At 39.3% G+C, this 22,768-nt stretch overlaps 1 protein-coding gene across 2 annotated transcripts in view; it reads left to right on the top strand.

Annotated features, from left to right (window-relative positions):
- Window positions 1-22,768, top strand: part of LOC117291441 (sialidase-3-like) — an 87,021-nt gene that overhangs the window by 36,150 nt on the left and 28,103 nt on the right. For both annotated transcript variants that reach the window (XM_033773124.1, XM_033773125.1), the window contains exon 6: window positions 16,846-16,984. In XM_033773124.1, the coding sequence (XP_033629015.1) occupies window positions 16,846-16,984 (139 nt within the window). The remainder of the gene's footprint in view (window positions 1-16,845; window positions 16,985-22,768) is intronic.

Below are 22,768 nucleotides of genomic sequence, written 5' to 3' on the forward strand. Positions count from 1 at the left end.
TGTATGGATAGCTTGTGAGCTCAACTTTCATAGGAGACCAAAGGGCCTGAAAATATTTCATGCTTGGGTGAGCACTGCTAATTTTTATAAAGGATGTGAAAATTAGGTTTCGCAGGAATTACATTAGCCTTCCTATTTGTGAGAGGTAGCCTACATACATGTACATGTAAGTCCTTTAGAGCTTACAAAATTGAGGCTGAATGAGTTTTATGGTTTTTTTAAACCAAACTTTTATGCCTGAGTGAATTGGAATTCCTTTTTTTTATTGTAGCATTGTATATTTCCCAAGTAGACTCAGTGGTGTGTTTATGGGAGTCAGGATGGGGGGGGGGGGATGGTACATATTGTAATTTCCATGTTATTAGGTGTTCGGGCAACAGCCCGAACAACTCTTTGTTATTGTTCGTTTTTTTTTCTCGTTTTTTTTCCGTCTTCTTCTCAGAGTCGATTGTCCGCAAGATAAAGCAAAGTTGCGAAGGTTGCATAGAGTTGAAACTTTGCATGCAGGTAGACAACGACCAGTAGATTATACTTAAGTTGTTACGTCACGATGACGTCATCAGTGGACGAGATACACTAATTCAAAGTTTATTATTTCAAACTTTTGATATACATGAGGGATTTTTACAATCAATACATCATCGGAAAGGTCATTTAAAACTCCGTAAACGCCTCACAGACATGACCCATTTTTGACCTTGTCTTCTGGTTCAAATCGAATTTGTTGTATATTTGCTTCAAACGTACATTTTGTGGTTTATCTACGACCGTACTGCGTTGATAACACTGGTTCCTGTCCGGTCACTGAAGTAAAGCAAAATCGGGCCAGGTCAGTAGTTGAACGGGATACCAATTGGCGCCCAAATTTCGTATTATTTATTTTTATTTTATTTTTTTATTCTCCTATAAACAGCTTCGTTTTTAGTCTGTTTTCAAGGCGTTTTCAACCAACATTTGGTTAGTTAGTCTCTTCTCCAGTCGTCATTATGCATTAAGTTCCTATGCCGTCAACCACAAAAGCTATTTTGACAATCTACATCATATGAAAGGGCTTTACGTACGTAGTCTGTTTTCAACAAACAAATCCCTTCCAGTTAGTTAGTCTCTTCTCCAGTCGCCATTATTCATCAGTTCACATTTCCCCAACCACAAAAGCTATTTTGATAATCTATACATCATATGAAAGGGCCTCACATATGTTAGTGACCTTCTCTTGACCTTTTGACCTTTTTGAACCGGAAGTGCCTGTAAAATGCTTTGAAAATGCACTGTTTAAAGGCTTTTAGGGTGAAATGTACACTTTTTGATGCTTTACCATAAAATTATTTATGCACATCGAGAAAACTGTTTGGTTTTGATTTCTTTGCAACTTGACAAGCTATTAACAACACTTTTTTCATTGATTCAAACACTGACCCAACAATAGCCGAGCACCTAGTGTTTGTTTCTACAAACACTATATCTAGTTACAAACAGTTATTTTTAGGTGTTCGGGCCAACAGCCCGGAACACCTGTTATTTTTGTGTGTTTTTTTATTTTAATTTTTATTAGGTGTTCAGACAGTTTCGCTTTTCCTATTGGTGGAGAGCGCGTCACGTGGGTGTGTATAAACCTTTGTTTATGACCAGTAAAAAGTGTTGAAACATGGGCGTGACGCGCGAGCTTGCACCTGTGCTTATAAGACAGTTTCTTAATTCCTATTGGTCAAGAGCAACGGCCGGGACAGTTCTGCCACATCAAGCGATATGCGCGACGTGCACAGCATTCCCTTATAAGGAGTTGTTTACCCAAAGGCCTTACCATTTCATAGCTGGAGGGGTGTTGTGTTAAAAGAAATCATTGAACAATTATAATTTTTGCATTTATTTTACTTTTTGACCAAAAAGTGTGATGTTTTTGACCGAAAAGGTATTTATGAATGGGAATCAAAGTGTGTTGAATCGGTTTTCAACTAGTGGTTTAAACCCGCCGAGGCCTGGTTCTTGATAATTTCCTGGACTTAGTCTCGGTAAAATTATCAAGAACCAGGCCTCGTTGGGTTTAAACCACTAGTTGAAACCTCTTCACCACACATTGATTCCCTTAGTCAACCATCTGGTGTATTACGTACTGTGGTTGTTGTGTGCATGCGTGGGTGTGGATATATACAGTGCAGGTTGGTGAACAGTAAGCGTAGAGTGCGGCTAAAAACAGCTCAGGCTGACCTACACCCTGTTTTAAACTAGCAAGAGTTGTACAGTTGATCAGGTCTTAGGGAGATTGTTCCATATCCTAGATGCTGTTGGGGAAGAATGACTGTTGGTAGACCCCTGTCCTGAAGAGTGGTATCATGTATTTGTAAGAATGACCCCTCAAGGAAACGGTGCATGGTGCCAGAACTGTGTGTGGGACGTCAACCAGGTTATTCACGATCCTGTACGTCATAACTGCCCCGTGGCCTGTGCATGCCGTTTTTGATGTGTGATCCACTGAAGTTGGCTGATCATGGCAGTTACACTACTTGTTGTTCGGTAGTCTCCAAGCACAAAGCGTGCATAGCGTCGCTGCACCATTTGTAATTTTTGAGTGTAGCTAGTTGTCTGGGGTCCCATGTCACGCTGGAGTACTCTACAATGGGGCGCACTAGGGTCTTGTAGCACAGCTCCTTTGTTTTCCCGGGACAGTAATGTATGTTGCGCTGCAAAAAAGCCCTTATGGAGTTTGCTTTGTTGGTGATACTGTTGATGTGATGATTCCAGCTTAGGGCTTTGTGAATGTTAACCCCCAAGATTTTTTGCAGAGTCAACTTCTTCCAGAGTGTGGTTGTGAATTTTGTAAGTTTGATTGATGAACTTCCTTTTGTTGGTGACATGGATAACCTGGCACTTCTTGAGGTGGAACTCCATTTTCCAGTCACTCTTCCATTGCTGTAGTTGGTCTGGGTCCTGTTGCAGTATAGATGCATCTTCCTCTGTCTTGATGTTACAATACAGGATAGAGTCATCTGCAAATAATCTGGCTGTTGTGCCCTGTGAGACACAGTCAGGAAGGTCAAAGAACAGTAATGGTCCAAGAACACTTCCTTGTGGCACTCCAGATAGGACTGGTGCACGGATTGAAGTAGCTCCATCTAAGGTGACTTAGACTGTTGAGTGCAGTTTTCTAGGAAATTGCTGACCCACTGGCTTATGTTGCCATAATTTCCATAGTAGTTGAGCTTGGGTAGCAACCTTTGATGCGGCACCTTGTCAAAGGCTTTTGAAAAATCTTACAGGATGACATCTATTTGGCCTTTGGCATCAATGGAGCTAGCAAGATCTTGGATGGTCAACAGTAGTTGTGTATCACATGAGCGCTGTTTCCTGAATCCAAACTGAGCATTGGTGAGAATGTGGTTTCTGTCGCAGTGGCTCAGGATCTGGCTACATAACACATGCTCCAGCATCTTACAGGTTATCTAAGTCAGTGACACAGGTCTGTACCTCTCTGGCTTATTCCTTCTCCCTTTTTGAAGATGGGGGTCACGTTGGCTTCCTTCCATTTCTCCAGTAAGACACCTTGATCGATAGAAGCTTGGAAGAATAAAGCAAGAACTGGAGCAAGTTCATTTGACAACTCCTTCAATACCCTGGATGGTATACCATCCGGACCAGCTGCTTTAAGGATGTTAAGACCATCACGTAACTTTTTAACTCCTTCGGATGACGCAGTAAAAGAACCCATGGAGGGAAATGGACTTGGGCCTTTGTTTTTGATGGTTTCCTTTGTCCTTGTCGTGGTCGAAAACTGAGGAGAACTGTTCATTCAATATATATATTTGCTTTTGTCAAATTGTCCGAGTACCTCACGCCGTTTCTTGCCTTAAGCGGAGAGACACCAGAATTGTCACATTTTTTGCTTTTGATGAAAGCCCAGAATCATGTGGGGTTAGTTGTGGACTCAGGGCTGATAGTGTTGTTGAGGTACTCACTGTACGCATGTCTACAGGCAGACCTTGTAGCCTTCTTTAAGTGTTGGTAGCACTGGAAATCCTTTGGCTTTTTGGTCTTCCTGGCTTTGGTAAAACTCTGCTTTTTACGTCGGGTTAATCGTCGCAGTGAGGTTGTGATCCAGGGTTGATTGAACCTTGTTGATGACATTTTAGAAGGAACAACGTTATCCAGGATGGTAAGCAATGCTGACTTGATGTCAAACCACATCTGGGAAATTGGACTGGTAACGTCGTACTTATCAACAAACTCTTTCTGGAACTTGCAGCATTCCTCCTTCATTCTCTCTGTACTGGCTCTTTTCCACAGATGGATTTTACGCTTCACTGGCTTGCACCGTTGGGGTGTGATACCCAAGTCAGTGAAAACAATTTCATGATCTCCAATTGCTGGTAGGGGAGTACACTTATTCACCAAGGAAGGACAGTTAGTAAGAAACAAGTCCAATGTGTTTTCACCTCTTGTTGGAAAAGTGACCATCTGTTGTAAGCCACAGTTTTGAAGAAATTCAAGGAAGTGCTTATTCAACTGTTTAGGATATTGTCTGCCAGCAATTGTCGAGCTCTCCCAATTGATATCATGATGTTCGTGACGTCAATCAAGGTGCGATATTTGAAGAGAAAATGAGTAGTCTGGCCCCGTACACTATGTCTGGATACCTGATCGGTATGATGCCTACGTACAGAACTAGGGTCACGGTTCAGACTGCACGCACTGTATGGCTGCTGTGCGGACGGTCCACCCGGATTACTCAGCACGGTTAATCGCATGCAGTGACGCTTGGCGCAAGCTAAAACATGCCCTCAAAGTTGAAACAATACCCGATTGTTTTCACGTTAGGCAAATGCTCGTCACGTCAGGTTCGTCACGTCTTTCAGGTACCATCTTTGACTTCCCACTAGCTGGAAAAATTGTTGGGATGGCTCCATGTTTTAGAAAAGAACTTTTCTCTTCATGTCAAAATGTGTGGTGTATTCCAGATTCTCGAAGCACGATGGCTCGTAGTGTTCGTTACACTTAGCGCTGGAAAATATGTCGGACCCGACCACTTTGCAAACTGACCCCATCTTTAGTTGTTTTGCTGCATCCAGCAGCAATACACCTGGTCGACATTGCCAGAAAAATGCAAGAAGTAAACCTTTTTTTCGAAACGTACAAACTCAAGACTAGGACTTTCATGTACTTGCACGTACATGTGTTCGATGTTCATTCGAGGCAAAGTCTGCCTCAATTGACGCCACAAAAGGGGTAGGCGGAGTCACCCCCAAAACATTTTTATCTATTTTTTAAACCACACAAGCTATTTTGACAATCTATACATCATATTAAAGGGCTTTACATACTTTACAAAAATGGATACGTTGGTGACCTTCTCGTGACCTTTTGACCTGTCTAAACTGGAAGTACCTGTAACATACTTTGACAAGGCGTTATTTAATGGCTTTTAGGTTGATATACGTAAGGGTCGTCTTAACCTTTTGATGCTTTACCATTAAATAATACAACTCTGGCAAAGGTGTGGTTTAAAAAAATAATACCAATTACGTCACCAAATGTAAGAGCGCCCTCTAGCGGCAGATTAAACTCATCTCAAAATACACTTCTATTACCGTATTTTCCTGCGGATAAGACGCGTCTTATCTGACTTTTTGTACCCCAAAAACATCGGTGCGTCTTATCTTTCGGTGCGCCTTGTCTGCTGCTGATTGATTTTTTTTTTTTATGATCACTGCGTGAAATAAAAAATACCTTCTTGTCCAGTTCAAATCAACAGTCTTTGTGTGAAGAATCCTTACTCAATAATGCGGTCAAACAAGGCTTCTCAGACACTGAGACCGTATTTTCGGTCGAACAATGCCGCAATCCCCCAGACGGTCCTTTTTTTCCAACAATGCCGCAACGTGTTTATTCCCCATGACAGGCTTTCATTCCATTAATGCCGCAATGCGTATAGCTTTCAGTCCAACACACGTCTGCGTTGTACAAACGTTTTTCTGTGTGGCCGGGTATTCGTTCCGAAAACGATTGACAGTCCATAACTTCATACAAACGTCATTCACCAAACCGCTATTGTGTGGTAAACTTTGAGGGTTTTTATTGTAGAGAATTTTAATGATCTCTGAAGTGTGCTTCAGGCTTAACGTATTAAAAGTACGGGGTAATAATTAGGTGTTCGGGCAAAAGCCCGAACAACTCATTGATTTTGTTCGTTTTTAGGTGTTCGGGCAAAAGCCCGAACAACTCATTGATTAGGTGTTCGGGCAACAGCCCGAACAACTCATTGATTTTGTTCGTTTTTTTTTTTTTTTTTTTTTTTTTTTTTTTGGTTTTTCTTATTCTTCTCGCTGTCGATTGTCCGCAAGAAAAAGCATAGATGCGAAGCTTGCATTAAGTTGAAACTTTGCACACAGGTAGACAATAACCAGTAGATGATACAAAAGTTCTTACATCACGATGACGTCATCAGTTGACGAGATACACTCATTCAAAGTTTATTATTTCAAAAAATCATAACTTTTGATCTGCATGAAGGATTTTTACAATCAATATATCATCGGAAAGGGCATTAAAAACTCTGTAAACACCTCACAGACATGACCCCATTTTGATCTTGTCTTCCGGTTCAAAATCGAGGTTGAAAATTTCAAAATTCATGTACACTGTATAAAGACTACAAAATTCCCCCATTGATTGCGCGTAAAGATTTTACAATTAATGTACATGTACTTTGTCACCACGTGTAAGCATGCGGTGCATTGCGGTCACCACGTGTAAGTATGCGGTATTATTTCAAAAAATCATAACTTTTGATCTGCATGACGGATTTTGACAATCAATACATCATCGGAAAGGGCATTAAAAACTCCGTAAACACCTCACAGACATGACCCCATGTTGATCTTGTCTTCTGGTTCAAAATCGATGATGAAAAATCTAAAATTCACGTATAAAGCACTACAAAATTCCCCCATTGATTGCGCGTAAAGATTTTACAATTACATGTACATGTACTTTGTCACCACGTGTAAGCATGCGGTGCATTGCGGTCACCACGTGTAAGTATGCGGTGCATTGATGAGCATAGTCACGCTCTGCACCACGTGTTGATCGTTTTAGTCTGCGTACCATACTGCGTTGATAACACCTGTCACTAAAGTTAAGCAAAATCGAGCCCAGTCAGTATTTGGATGGGAGACCACTTGGCGACCAAAATTTGTACGATTTATTTTTAGGTGTTCGGGCAAAAGCCCGAACAGCTCATTGATTTTGTTCGTTTTTTTTTTTTTTGTTTTTTTTTTGGTTTTTCTTATTCTTCTCGCTATCGATTGTCCGCAAGAAAAAGCATAGACGCAAAGCTTGCATTAAGTTGAAACTTTGCACACAGGTAGACAATAACCAGTAGATGATGCAAAAGTTGTTACGTCACGATGACGTCATCAGTTGACGAGATACACTTATTCAAAGTTTATTATTTCAAAAAATCATAACTTTTGATCTGCATGACGGATTTTTACAATCAATACATCATCGGAAAGGGCATGAAAAACTCTGTAAACGCCTCACAGACATGACCCCATTTTGATCTTGTCTTCCGGTTCAAAATTGAGGTTGAAAATTCTAAAATTCATGTATAAAGAACTACAAAATACCCCCATTGATTGCGCGTAAAGATTTTACAATTACATGTACATGTACTTTGTCACCACGTGTAAGCATGCGGTGCATTGCGGTCACCACGTGTAAGTATGCGGTATTATTTCAAAAAATCATAACTTTTGATCTGCATGACGGATTTTGACAATCAATACATCATCGGAAAGGGCATTAAAAACTCCGTAAACACCTCACAGACATGACCCCATTTTGATTTTGTCTTCCGGTTCAAAATCGAGGTTGAACATTCTAAAATTCATGTATAAAGAACTACAAAATTCCCCCATTGATTGCGCGTAAAGATTTTACAATTACATATACATGTACTTTGTCACCACGTGTAAGCATGCGGTGCATTGCGGTCACCACGTGTAAGTATTCGGTGCATTGAGGAGCATAGTCACGCTCTGCACCACGTGTTGATCGTTTTAGTCTGCGTACCATACTGCGTTGATAACACCTGTCACTAAAGTTAAGCAAAATCGGGCCCAGTCAGTATTTGGATGGGAGACCACTTGGCGACCAAAATTTGTACGGTTTACTTTTGTATTTAATTTTTTTTTCTCCTATAAATAGCTTCGCTTTAGTCTGTTTTCAAGGCGTTTTCAACAAAGATTTTCCTCCTAGTTAGTCTCTTCTCCAGTCGTCATTATGCATAAGCTCCCATATCCTCAACCACACAAGCTATTTTGACAATCTATACATCATATGAAAGGGCTTTACGTATGTAGTCTGTTTTCAGATGTTTTCAAAAAACATTTCCTATTCGGTTAGTTAGTCTCTTCTCCAGTCGTCATTATGCATAAGTTCCTATGTCCTCAACCACAAAAGCTATTTTGACAATCTATACATCATATGAAAGGGCTTTACGTACGTAGTCTGTTTTCAAGGCGTTTTCAACAAACATTTCCCTTCTGGTTAGTTAGGCTCTTCTCCAGTCGCCATTATTCATCAGTTCACGTTTCCTCAACCACAAAAGCTATTTTGACAATCTATACATCATATGAAAGGGCCTCACGTATTCCACAAAAATGGGTATGTTGGTGACCTTCTCTTGACTTTTTGACCTTTTTAAACTGGAAGAGCCTGTAAAATGCTTTATAAAGGCAGTATTTAAAGGCTTTTAGGTTGAAATGTACACTTTTTGATGCTTTTTCTATAAAATTATTACACATCGAGAAAACTGTTTGGTTTTGATTTCTTTGTAATTTGACGAGCTATTAACAATACTTGTTTCATTTATTCAAACACTGACCCAACAATAGCCGAACACCTAGTGTTTGTTTCTACAAACACTATATCTAGTTTTGTTCGGTTTTTTTTTTTTTTTTTTAGGTGTTCGGGCAACAGCCCGAACAACTCATTGATTTTGTTCGTTTTTTTTTTTTTTTTTTTTTTTTTTTTTTTTGGTTTTTCTTATTCTTCTCGCTGTCGATTGTCCGCAAGAAAAAGCATAGATGCGAAGCTTGCATTAAGTTGAAACTTTGCACACAGGTAGACAATAACCAGTAGATGATGCAAAAGTTCTTACGTCACGATGACGTCATCAGTTGACGAGATACACTCATTCAAAGTTTATTATTTCAAAAAATCATAACTTTTGATCTGCATGAAGGATTTTTACAATCAATACATCATCGGAAAGGGCATTAAAAACTCCGTAAACACCTCACAGACATGACCCCATTTTGATCTTGTCTTCCGGTTCAAAATCGAGGTTGAAAATTTCAAAATTCATGTACACTGTATAAAGACTACAAAATTCCCCCATTGATTGCGCGTAAAGATTTTACAATTACATGTACATGTACTTTGTCACCACGTGTAAGCATGCGGTGCATTGCGGTCACCACGTGTAAGTATGCGGTATTATTTCAAAAAATCATAACTTTTGATCTGCATGACGGATTTTGACAATCAATACATCATCGGAAAGGGCATTAAAAACTCCGTAAACACCTCACAGACATGACCCCATTTTGATCTTGTCTTCTGGTTCAAAATCGATGTTGAAAAATCTAAAATTCACGTATAAAGCACTACAAAATTCCCCCATTGATTGCGCGTAAAGATTTTACAATTACATGTACATGTACTTTGTCACCACGTGTAAACATGCGGTGCATTGCCGTCACCACGTGTAAGTATGCGGTGCATTGATGAGTATAGTCACGCTCTGCACCACGTGTTGATCGTTTTAGTCTGCGTACCATACTGCGTTGATAACACCTGTCACTAAAGTTAAGCAAAATCGAGCCCAGTCAGTATTTGGATGGGAGACCACTTGGCGACCAAAATTTGTACGATTTATTTTTGTATTTAATTTTTTTTTCTCCTATAAATAGCTTCGCTTTAGTCTGTTTTCAAGGCGTTTTCAACAAAGATTTTCCTCCTAGTTAGTCTCTTCTCCAGTCGTCATTATGCATAAGCTCCCATATCCTCAACCACACAAGCTATTTTGACAATCTATACATCATATGAAAGGGCTTTAAACCGGAATTATAAGCCCAACTGGAGGTTTCAAAAAATGTTTTACTTTTGTTGGGATGAGCTTGGCGCACATTTTTGTGTTTACAGGGAATGTACTATTCGTTTCTCGAGGGTCTTTTGGCCCAAACTTTGATAACTGGTAACTCTAAAACCGAAAGCGTCAGCAAACTTAAATTTTTGATTTATTCGTTTGGTATGATGGTGTATCACTCTAAATGTTTAGAAGAAGATCTGCAAACCCATGAATCACACCCCCCCCCCCCTAATTTGGTACATTCTTACAGGCAGGGACTCTTAAAATGACACAGAAAATAAGCCCCAAAACGCAACCGTTCCGAGGTCTGTAAAAAAGCAGATATCACGCCTGTAGTCCTTGTTACTTTGCGTGTGACAATAAATACAAGAAACATTGAACTTTAGAGGGCGTTTTGGAACAATGTAATAGCGTGAGAGTAAACGCCCTCTTTTGGTAAAAATTATGCGACCCAGCAATAAACGCATTGAGACAAGACTTGACGTGTTTGGGCATGCTTGGGATCCGCCGATTTGTTGCTGCCTAAAAGCAAACCTATTCTCACCGGTATCTGCTATCGCCCCCCTAAACAAACTAATTTTTACGATGTCATGGAACACTGTCTCTTACATAGTGTGAACTTGGAGGAACGGGATGCTATCCTACTCGGGGATTTTAACACCAACATGGCTACAGATCAATCAAACAATAGACTTGTTAGGCTTCTGAACAATTTTTGCTTTGTGTTCAATCTTACTCAATTAATCCATGATTATACCAGAGTTACAATGGAACATAGGTCGATTATTGATCTAATCCTTGTGTCAGATGAGTCTAAAATTTCTCAACACGGGGTTTTAAATTCTAGTATTAGTGACCACAATCTGATTTTTTGTACTAGGAAAGTAATTCGTGCCCCAGTTAACAAACATAACACGTTAAAAATTCGGTCTATGAAGAATTATTCTAAGCAAGACTTTCTTGTCCGACTTAATCGTATTAATTGGTTCTCTGTCCTTCAGTCTGATGATATCGAATTTGCCTGGAGTGAATTTAAAACTAACTTTTTGAACACACTTAACTCCATAGCTCCATTTAAGGAAACTAGGTTAAAACAAAGAACGGAACCTTGGATTGACGATGAGATACTGGTCAGTATTCGAAAGAGAAACAAGTTGTTTTCAGAATTCAAAAAAACTCGAGATGCTGCCAAATTTTCTGAGTTCAAAAAGGCAAGGGCTCTTACTCGTAGGCTTTTAGAAAATGCAAAAGCTTCCTTTGTTACGAATAAACTTGAAGAAGAAAAATCAAATCCAAAAAAGCTTTGGCAGACACTTAAAAGTCTTGGGTCTTCTAGTAAACCCAAATCTTCCTCTGGTAATCTATGTTTAAATGTTGATGGTACGCCCGTTTTCGATAAGCTTAAAGTTGCTGAAGTTTTTAACAACTTTTTTACGACTATGGCATCGACAGTTGTCTCCAAAATTCAAGCGGGAAGTGGTTATTTTAGCATTCCTTTTGTTACTCAGTTTTATGCTAACAAGGGTGTAGCTCCTGACTCATTCAGTTTGACTCCAGTCAGTGAGGACTACATACTTAAATTATTGTACTGCATAAACTGTTCCAAATCTACAGGTTTAGACCACATTCCTGCTAAGTTTTTGCGAGATTCTGCTGATGCCATTGTCTCTCCATTGACACACATTATCAATTTATCCTTGCATCTAGGTAAATTCCCAAATGACCTGAAGCATGCCAGGGTGGTTCCTATTCACAAAAAGAACAATACAGGTGACCCGGGAAATTATCGGCCGATTTCAATACTCAGCGTTGTGTCTAAGGTATTGGAAAAGGTAGTGCACAATCAGTTATACCCATACCTTCATGACAATCGATTGTTATTCCAGTATCAGTCGGGTTTTCGAAAATCTTTTTCGACTGAATCGTGCCTGGCTTTCCTTAGTGACCATGTAAGAACCGAGTTGGACAAAGGTAACTACTCTGGCATGCTTCTTCTTGACTTGGAAAAAGCATTCGATACAGTTAATCACAATATCTTAGTGGGTAAACTTAAAGCAGTTGGATTAAACAGCTCTGTTGTTTCATGGTTTTCATCATACCTGTCTGAAAGAAAGCAGCTGGTTTCTATCTCTGGTACTGAATCTAGTTTACAAACTATTACATGTGGTGTCCCACAGGGGTCTGTCCTCGGACCCCTATTGTTTCTAATTTATATTAATGATTTGGAGACGGCTGTAAATTGTAGATTATTAATGTATGCTGATGACGCTGCTCTTATTGTTTCTGGGAACAACACAGGTATTATTGGAAAAATGTTGACAACGGAATTGAAATCTGTCTGTGATTGGATGGCTGACAACAAATTATCCTTGAATCTCGGAAAATGTGAAAGTATTCTTTTTGGTCAAAAACGTCGATTAAAAACATGTTGTGATTTGAATATTCTCTGTAATGATAGTACTAAGATTAAATCTAAGTCTACAGTTAAGTACCTTGGTGCTGAACTTGATCAGGCATTTAGTGGCGAAATGATGGCTGCCAAGGTAATAAGCAGGGCTAACGGCAGATTGAAATTTCTGTACCGTAAGGCCAAATTTTTTGATAGCTCGATCAGAAAACTGTTGGCATCGGCTCTGGTTCTGTGTCACTATGATTACTGTTCTTCATTTTGGTATGATAGCTTAACTAAACACACTAAAACCTAAAACCAAATTACAGACTTCCCAAAACAAGTTGACTAGATTTGTTCTTAATCTGAAGCCAAGGACTCACTTAACGGTAGATCATTTCAAACAAGTTGGTTGGCTCCCAGTCCAGAACCGGATTGATCAATTGAAACTATGTAGTATATTTCGTATCTTGACTTCCTTGGCTCCGGATTATTTTAAAGATTTTTTTCAACTGACAAGTAGTACTCGCTTCTATAACACCCGATCAAATCACTTTTCTTTTGATATTCCCCATCATCACAGTTATGGTCAACACTCCTTCCGAGTTTCTGGGGCAAAGTTATGGAATAAACTTCCCATCATGCTCCGGAACACAAATTCATCCCTAGCCAAATTTAAAAAAACTCTCAAACTGCATTACTTTGATAAGTTGCAGCTCCAGGAGGATGCATTGTTTGTAGTCGGTTAATTTATTCTTTTTTTTCATTAGAACAGTACTCGTGGTGACACAGTGGCCGGGCCAGGTGACACGAATCAATTTGTTTGTTGTTGGGTGTCTTGGTCGCCTCTTCCATTTGTTTTATTTCATGTGCAATTTTCTAGTCATAGTTTTATACTTGTATTTTAATGTGTCTTCAGTGTTTCTGCATTTTTATTTTGTATAGAGGACCACAATGGAAATAAGCTTATTTTAGCTTTTTTGTGTTATCCTCGACAATTCCTCAGATTCAAATGTCTTTTCCCTTGTATTTTTTATCTGTTTTTGTCCAATTGTTGTATTTTAAAGAATTCTGTGGAGATTGTCTAATAAACAAACAAACAAACAAACAAACGCACGGTCACGTGGGAATTTTAGCACATTTCCAGCCGGCACAAATGCGAGGGCAAAGCGCAATCTGTTGTGCAATCTGGAGATTGAGCAGCGCAATCAACAGATTGCTAGCCTTACGAACTCGCACGTGTACATGTGCATAATGTGCATGATACATTACTACACACAAGCTACGTCCGTCTGTCGTTGCAATGTTATCTGTATCAGCAAGGATCCTCGTTGTGGGACGTACAGGGAGGGCCTGGGTTCATGTTGCAAATAAAATTTACTTCAGACAGTGCGTGGACCATGGTTTCTGCCCGCTGATTGGGCCAGACTTTATGTTATTAACTAGACAGCGTTGGCTGATTAGATGAAGGTCGGTATACTTAGGTTCTAAAAGGCAACAAAATTACGTCTTTGTGTCAATGTACCGACACCGGGTGGCGCCCAGTGTTCTTTTGTGTGTGGTTAAACATGCGCCTTGTGCGGCAGTGCGCCTTGTCTGCTGAAGTTTGAATTTTTTGGGGGTCATTTTAGGGTCCTGCGCTTTGTCCGCCAAGCGTCTTATCCGCTGAAAAATACGGTATATGTCTGTGGCAGAGTTTATGATAATTGTTTCAAAATTGGTATATAATCTCCTTCATAATAGTAACTTACATGTATCTGTGGCGTCTTAGCTTGATGACGTCATCATGTGTCATGTGGTATTGCTTTGAAGTTGCACTTTTCAAAGTTGTATTTCTGCCAAACCATAAGTTCGACTGTATTGTTAGTCGAGGACACTAACTTCTTGAACTCGAAATAACGTTATGATGACGCCATCATGTTGTTTTGAAAAAAAAAATGCAATTTTGATCATTCATTACAAGTTTTGAGAACAAAGCAAGATGCAATATTTGTTTTTCACACCAGGCTTTTACTCCTGGAAACCGAACACCTAGAGTTTGTTCACAAACTGTCAATGGCTATTTTTCTTTGTTTTGTTTGTTTTTGGTTTTTACTGCGCCTTGAACACCCAGCAGGGTGGATACATGCGCATTACAAGTCTTATTATTATTATTATTATTATTATTATTATTATTAAATGTCACTAATGAACCACGTGTAATTGTCGGCTGAAGTTAAGAAAGGTAAAAAAAGGAGCACTTTTCACGAGCACAAGCACGACACGTCCAAATCCCCAGCATGCACACAAACCTCTGAGACCTGGTAAAATCCCCAATCCATTCCAATGTCAAGGAACAGTTCTCATATAGTTAATTTCATAAATAATGTATACTAACCTCTGAGACTTGGTAAAATCCCCAATCCATTCCAATGTCAAGGAAGAGGTCCCATGATATATACTGTACAAGTGCTGTTTTCAAATCCCTATCCCCATGACGAGGACAGGTCTTGGAGGTTGGTACATTAAATGTACCAACCTATGAGACCTGGTGGTTTATATAAAACAATTTGAATCTTATGAACAAATATCATTGGACAGGCACACAAAGTGAACTAACCTCTAAGACATGGTAGTTGATCCCCCCCCCCCCCCCCCCGCATCTGCCATTTTCTTTTTGGATAGTGGCTGCAACAATTTCAAAGGTTAAGATCGATTTTAGACCTTTATGTGTGAACAACCAATGTGTGTGTTTGAGTAAAGCCTAGGTAAGCTATTTTGTGTTTGGATGTTGAGTAAAAGGAGAGGGAAACCAAAAATTAAGTGTAAAAACTGTGCAACAACGTTCTGTGAGTGTGACAAATTTCCCCCATCACTCACTGCACGTCTGCAGGTTGCGGCTCGGTAAACAAAACATAATTGTGACATTTAAATAGTTGAATTTCAGAGATAGTTTAAATTCATTTAAATTGAATGAATTTAATGAATTACTGAAAGAACAATTTTCATCATGTTACATGACATGTATGCCAGTCCAGTGTGTGATGGACGAATAGTTTTCTTTGTAGCACCCGTGTAATATCTTTGTGGTAAGCCAGCCAACAGTAGCCCTTGATCGTGCAACACAAACTCATACGCTAAGACGACCCTTATACCAGTCCTAACTTAGGACGAGTACAGAGCCTTTGCCATGGAAGTTAAGAGGCGTTGAACCCTTCTTATCATTTTTAAAATCGTTTCTGGGACGCATCCTAAGTTACGACGAACTCGAGATAAGACGAGTCCTAACTCTTTGTGAAATGGACACCAGGAATGACAAATACATGTACATGACCATACAAATTATTTTGAACTTGAAGGGAACGAAAAACAATGGTCTTACAGAGCTCTGATTGATCTCTGGCATACAAATGTTTGGATTGGTTGCTTAATGTACCCTCTTGTATGAAGCATGTTTGACATTAGAGCACAAGAATGAATTCAATCTTTAAACTACAATGTGTGTCTCTTAAATTTACTTTTATGTTGGTATCATGTCTACTTTATAATAAGGGAATCAATGTGTGGTGAAGAGGTTTTTAACTAGTGGTTTAAACTCACCGAGGCCTGGTTCTTGATAATTTTACCAAGACGAAGTCGAGGTACGACAAAGTCGATGTAAATATATTAAGAACCAGGCCTCGACGGGTTTAAACCACTAGTTGAAAACCGATTCAAAACACTTTGATTCCCATTCATAAATACCTTTTTCGGCCAAAAAACATCAACACTTTTAGTCAAAAAATAAAATAAATGCAAAAATTATAATTGTTCAATGATTTCTTTCAACACAACACCCCTTCATCTATGAAATGGTAAGGCCCTTCGGGTAAACAACTCTACAAAGGAGATTGCTGTGCGCGTCGCCTGTATCGTGTGATGTGGCACAACTGTCCTGGCCGTTGCTCTCGACCAATAGGAACGAAGAAACTGTCTTATAAGCACAGGTGCCAGCTTGCGTGTCACGCCCATGTTTCAACACTTTTTACTGGTCATTATCAAAGGTTTAAACACCCCCCCCCTTCACGTGCTCTCCACCAATAGGAATGGCGGAACTGTCTGAGGTATTTATGAATGTCCCTTACAAGTTGTACTTTTTCCATTTTATGGATGAAAAGGCCACATTTTTGTCACGATAATCTTTTAGAAAAAAATAGTTAATGGCCTGACGTTTCGACCCTAGCAGAGTCTTTCTCGAAGGCTAAAATCTTTCGGTTCCATTTTCAGAATTGTTTTAGTTGACTCTTGTTTATTCCTAGTTGCTAATAATGACACTTTTTGGTATTTTTAGGACCATGAATCCGAGTCCCGTTGTTGATAGACAAAGTGGTGCTATTGTGTTGGTATTTTCAGCTTTTCCAACACACATGAACTTTCAAGACATGCTGATGTACGCTGGTCATCCATTGTCTCGAGTTTATGTTATGAAGGTAAGAATTACAGGAAGGTGTTTTGACCTGGTAGCCACAAGTAATTTTGTATTTTTATGAGATTTTGGCTAGCTGTCGAAGCAGTCTGTAAACAGATGGCCAGCCATCCACATTCAGTATTGCTTTTTAGGTAAGTTTTAGCATTTATCTTTAACCTTTAAGTGGCTTAGGAACTACTTTGCCCAGTAAGTCTTAACAAATTAGCGATGTGTTCATGAGAGTGCTGGAAATGTAAAGCAATTTCCATTTACAATTAGCCATTAAAATGCCATAACAAACAATCACATGACCGTCCGGGCTAGTTTTACTTCCAGCCGTCTAAATGTAACTTACCAAACCAAATTTAAATCTTTTTTTTTAAAATTATTAACGAGTAATTGACGAAAAAGATCATGTATTCAAATTATCGCTACCAAATGTAATTAATGGTGAAAATATATATTATGGCCCCAAGGCGTGGAGCAATCGGAACGTAAGCCTTGGGGCACATCACGTACCGCACATGCCGTGTCTTGTGGGGGCTGGAGGTGTAATCCCGGGCGCTATGATCTCCCAGCTTGCGGGTCTCGCCGTGAGCTTGGGAGGGGTTGGGAGCCAGACATCAAAGTACATGTTTGTCATCATGGGTTTGTCAGTCGGTACACTTCAGGTAATTAAAAAAGATTGATGATGTCAAAACGTAGGAATACCGCATTTTGTTATATATACAGTGTTATTGTTGTGTGAGTAGCTTAAAATATGTTTTATGTAGAAGAAACAAAATAAACAAAAAACGAAGGCCCCGTTCGTAAAAAGAGCAGGTGAATAAGAATTTTGTATAAAAGGTTGAAACAAAAATAATGATAAAACAAAATTCCCTCAAAGCATAATTTTTTCAAAAAGATTACATATTTTATTAATTCTGTGAATGAAGTGTTATTTTTGAGATTGTTTTGGTGTTGCTTGGTTACGTTCCAATCTACGCAGCTACTCAGTTAACCTTACGTTCTTTCAAGATACGCTATAATATCAAAAGGTACGTTTTCAATCCCGAGTCAAGCTACGCTTACGTTCCATACGCAGCTACGTTTACGTTCCAAGATACCCAGCTACGCTTACCTTCCAAGATATGCTTATGTTCCAAGCTACGCTTACATCCCAAGTTTTGCTTACGTTCCTTCAAGTTACGCTATAATTACAAAAGGTACGCTTTCAATCCTGAGTCAAGTTACGCTTACGTTCCATACACAGCTATGTTTACGTTCCAAGATACCCAGCTATGCTTACGTTCCAAGATATGCTTACATTCCAAAGGAAAAGGTTACGTTCTAAGCTACACAGCTACTCAGCTACGCTTACATTACAAGATACTCTTACGTTCCTTCAGTTACGCTATAATAACAAAAGGTACGCTTTCAATCCTGAGTCAAGTTACGCTTACGTTCCATACGCAGCACTACATTTACTTTCCAAGATACCCAGCTATGCTTACGTTCCAGGAAATCCTTACGTTCCAAGATATTCTTACGTTCCAAAAGATATGGTTACGTTCCTAGCTACGCAGCTACTCAGCTATGCTTAAACAATCCAAGATACGTTTAGGTTCCAGTTTCGCTATAATTTAAAGGTAACTTTCAATCCCGAGTCAACCTAGGCTTACGTTTCAACATTTGCAGTTACGCTTACATTTCAAAATACATTCTCACAAGGACACTTTAGACTCCCTCAAGATTCCCTTCCCCCGAGATTAAAAAATCTTTTAATTGATCAGTTTCATCTCACTGTTTAGCAGAAAATACTGCTTACAAATATTATTTACTATTTTAAAGACCTGCTTGAACGAAAATGTCAAGTCGTGAACTTTGCTGAATTCCACTTAAAATGTTTTCGATGAATAAGGAAATCGAGTCATATGATATGCCCTTGTCCAGAGCTTTTCTGCGAGATTTGCGAAAAGCCCCGTTACGTAATCACTCTCAAAACGTCATAAGTAGATAAAGCCGCTTTGTTGCAGCGTGGATGTATAACAAAGCAAACTCCCACAAATGACGTCAGCGGCATTGTCCTTTGACGCCCGCTCCCAACGGCAGAAGTGTTTTTAGTTTTTCAAAAAACCTTTAGGTAGGGGCCTGATTTTTTACTCGATAATTACGAAAAGTTCAGAAGTGTACACATATCAAAATTACGTTAAAATGGTGAACAAGTGCATTATAAACAAGTAAAAATACCATTTCTGTTGAAAACATTCCGCTCAGGTAGCTGTTTAAAATTTAATCGGGCACCAGCCACAAGTTCACAACATTTCAAATTTAATACAAAAATTGCTGGTAATCAGTTTCTGCTATGCAATACTATTTTGTGCTGAGCAAATTTTTGTGCCACTATACCATATACAGGCATTATGAAATTGGGTCCTGGCACGTCGGGAGCATGAAACGCCACGATCGCATTCCAAGTTGCATCATGGCTATGCAGTTGTAGGCCTAGTTTATTGGTGCGAGGAATGCTTTATTTACTTGTCACTGTCCCATTATATTCTGGGTTAGTTTCTTTGTGTTCTTCGTGACGATCTTTGGATGTATGTCAAACACAAAGGCCTACCCTACATCGTCAAAGGATTTGCCTTATCCCTATATTTATGCTGGTTGTTCATAATACTGTACATAGATAGACTGGATCCTTATGCTGCGTCATAGTAAAACTTACTATTAACAAAGCACCAGTCTACTTACAACATATTGCAACAATGTCACAAAGATTTGACAGTTGCAGCGGCTGGAAACATGTATACGCTGGCCTTTTACCGCTCTTTGGTTTTTAAATAATTTTTCGCTAATTACGTGACATTTTGATGATTTTTTTTTACAGCAACCATCTCAAAAAAACATTATTTATGATTCTACACCCCTAAAATGCGTAAACAGTGAGCCGGTGTGCCCCTTTAAGGACACAGGTGTCACGACTGGGGATAAAACAGATGCAGAAGCCCTCGTGAAGGGAAGCTCAGATGGAATCAAAATGGAAAGGAAAGGCTGGAGCACTGTTGGACACAGCTCTGAGGCGCATAATTAATGGCCAGAAGCAGTTATTCATAATCTTCCCTTCATGGTAGCATTTGTTGACTTTTGCAAGGCTTTTAATTCAATTCACAGGGGAACATTTGTGATTTTTCAATTTACTTAGGGCTTATGGAATGCCAGTGAAGATGGTCAGCGCTAAGCAAGTCATGTATGAAAACACTGAAGCAGTTGTCCTTTCACCTGATGGCCATAATGATTCCTTCCAAATCAAAGCAGGAGCTCTACGGGGCGCAAACTTGCCCCATTTTTGTTCCTTATTGTACTGGACTACGTCAACCACAGATTAGAGCGACTAGGTTTTACACTCAACCAAAGAAGAAGCTCCAGATACCCTAAAGAAGTCCAATATGATCTGGGTTTTGAGGACGATATTTGCCTATGCAGTAATGATCAGCGCATTGGCCAAGAGCTACTGAGCAATGTTGATGTCTCTCACAATACAAGGGCACCATAGTTGTCAACCTTGTTAAATTTGCACATTGATACTTGTTGTGATGTCAATTTTTACATTGGTGTTGATGTTGATTGTAAGATACTCACAAGGTCAAATCATCAAAAGAATAGGCCTATTCATGCATGGCATTGTCAACAAAATGAATGCTGTATGGAAATCAGGCCTCAACAAAAAGAGCAACCTAACCATCTTTAAATCAACTGTAGAATCAATCATATTGTATGGCTCAGATACATGTACATTCGGGAACTCGATGAGAAACTGGGTGGGTGCTACACAAAACTTCTGCGGAAATGCTTAAATGTTCACTGAAATCACCTGGTCACCAAAACATGGAAGGAGGAAAAGGGGAAGACAGAAGCTCAGCTATACAGATGAAGTTGCTATGGACATCGGGGTGCTTCCAGCTGATCTTCCCAACCTAATGAGAGATAGACAGGGATGGGCAAGTGTCATTATGATTCTGACCTCGGTCGACTAGAGTGAGAGAGAGAAAACAGTTAAAAATGTTCTTTTTGAAGACGTTTGTGGGGAATTTTTTTGTAATCTGAAATTCCACAATTTACACACATGTTGACTGTCAGGCATGCATCATATGTGTGAAGTTTCAGATCAATGACGTCGTCGGGGGGTCATGTGACATGGCAATAAGGGTGCACTTTTTGAAGTTGTATAGCTCCTGAAGTATTAGTGCTATCATGATTAAACTTGGTAGGTTGTTGGTTAGTGCCAAGTTTTTTTAAACGTTTAAATTACGCCATGTTAACGTCATAATTTGTTTTTTAATTTGTGCATGTTTAAGTAAAGTCATAAACTTTTAAACAACAATTTTACTACAAAATTGTTCAGGAAAAAAATATTATTTTCTTTTTTTAAATGCGGCTTTTGTTCATCTACAAACCTTGGAAGAAAGCCACGACAGATAATCGGCACAGACATCTGTAAATTTGCCTTTGCCTCCCATGCTAAATACAATGGTGGCACTAATGAATTATTGTAATCCTTCTTTGTCCAATAAAAGGACAAAGGTCTCGGATTGGGGTAACACAATAGTCCCTGTAATAAGTTCAGTTTAGTTAATACTTTCCTACCAATTTGTTGCATTGGTATTGTTATACACACACTGACAAAACCTTCCTACCAATTTGTTGAACTGGTATTGTTAAGCCCCTTTCACACGAGCGCTGCAAACGCGGGTCCCTGGTTAAGGGCGCCAGCTGTCTGTCACCTTTACCGCGTGCGATTTTTAGCGAGCATTCACACGACACGCACACACACATGTAAACATACGTCCCTCGTTTGGGTAGGCCTACTGCATGGACAAAAGTCTACAAGCAAGAGGTTTGAGTTAAAACAAAAACCTTACAGTTAAAAGGAATAAAATAAATCAATTTCATTGAAATCAATTAAGTCACATAAAATGTAGAATATTAAAAACATTTGCGATAACGTAACTCTCATCCCGGCGGCCGGCGGGAAGGGGGTTACGTTTTTGAAGTTAAAAAAAGAAAAACACAAAATTCCACGATTCAAATAGCTTTTTGGATGTTAAAAATGCTACATTGTTGAATGGAAATGCTTTTTAGATATGAAATTATTGATGAGACATATCAAATAATGAATTAAAACATCGAAAAGCTTAGCCAAATGACGTATTCTGCTTGCGATTGAATGATGTTTTTGCTTCAAGGTTTGAGCTTGTCTTGAAATGCACAATCCAGCAACGTCGAGTCATGTTAGAGTCAAAGAAAAACACAAAATTCCATGATTCAAATAGATTTTTGGACGTTAAAAACGCTACATTGTTGAATGAAAATGTTTTTTTTATGGAATTATTGATGAGACATAACAAATGGTGAATTAAAACATCGAAAAGCTTTGCCAAATGACGTATTCTGCTTCCGATTGAACAATGTTTTTGCTTCAAGGTTTGGGCTGGTCTAGCATCCGGCCACAAAACCCACCAGCCAAACGGATCGTAGTCCAGCGTTGAGCAGTAATACATGTACATGTATGTACATGTACACGCATATATGCATGCTATAGTTCGCCCATTTCTTCCTCCATAGTTCTTCACGTGTCAACGCAGCGGTCCCTTGTTACGATCGCAGGCATTCGGTTCAGACGATGGCTCCCCGTGATTATAACATCGATGCGATTTTTTGGAGGAGGTCTCGATCTGTGTTATGAACAACACGGGACCCAGGTAATTTCGTAACATAGATAGCATTCACACGACGTGGATTTGCGATTTCATAACATCGATGTTTG

Source organism: Asterias rubens, chromosome 6 (genome assembly GCF_902459465.1).
Source record: "Asterias rubens chromosome 6, eAstRub1.3, whole genome shotgun sequence".
Lineage (NCBI taxonomy): Eukaryota > Metazoa > Echinodermata > Asteroidea > Forcipulatida > Asteriidae > Asterias > Asterias rubens.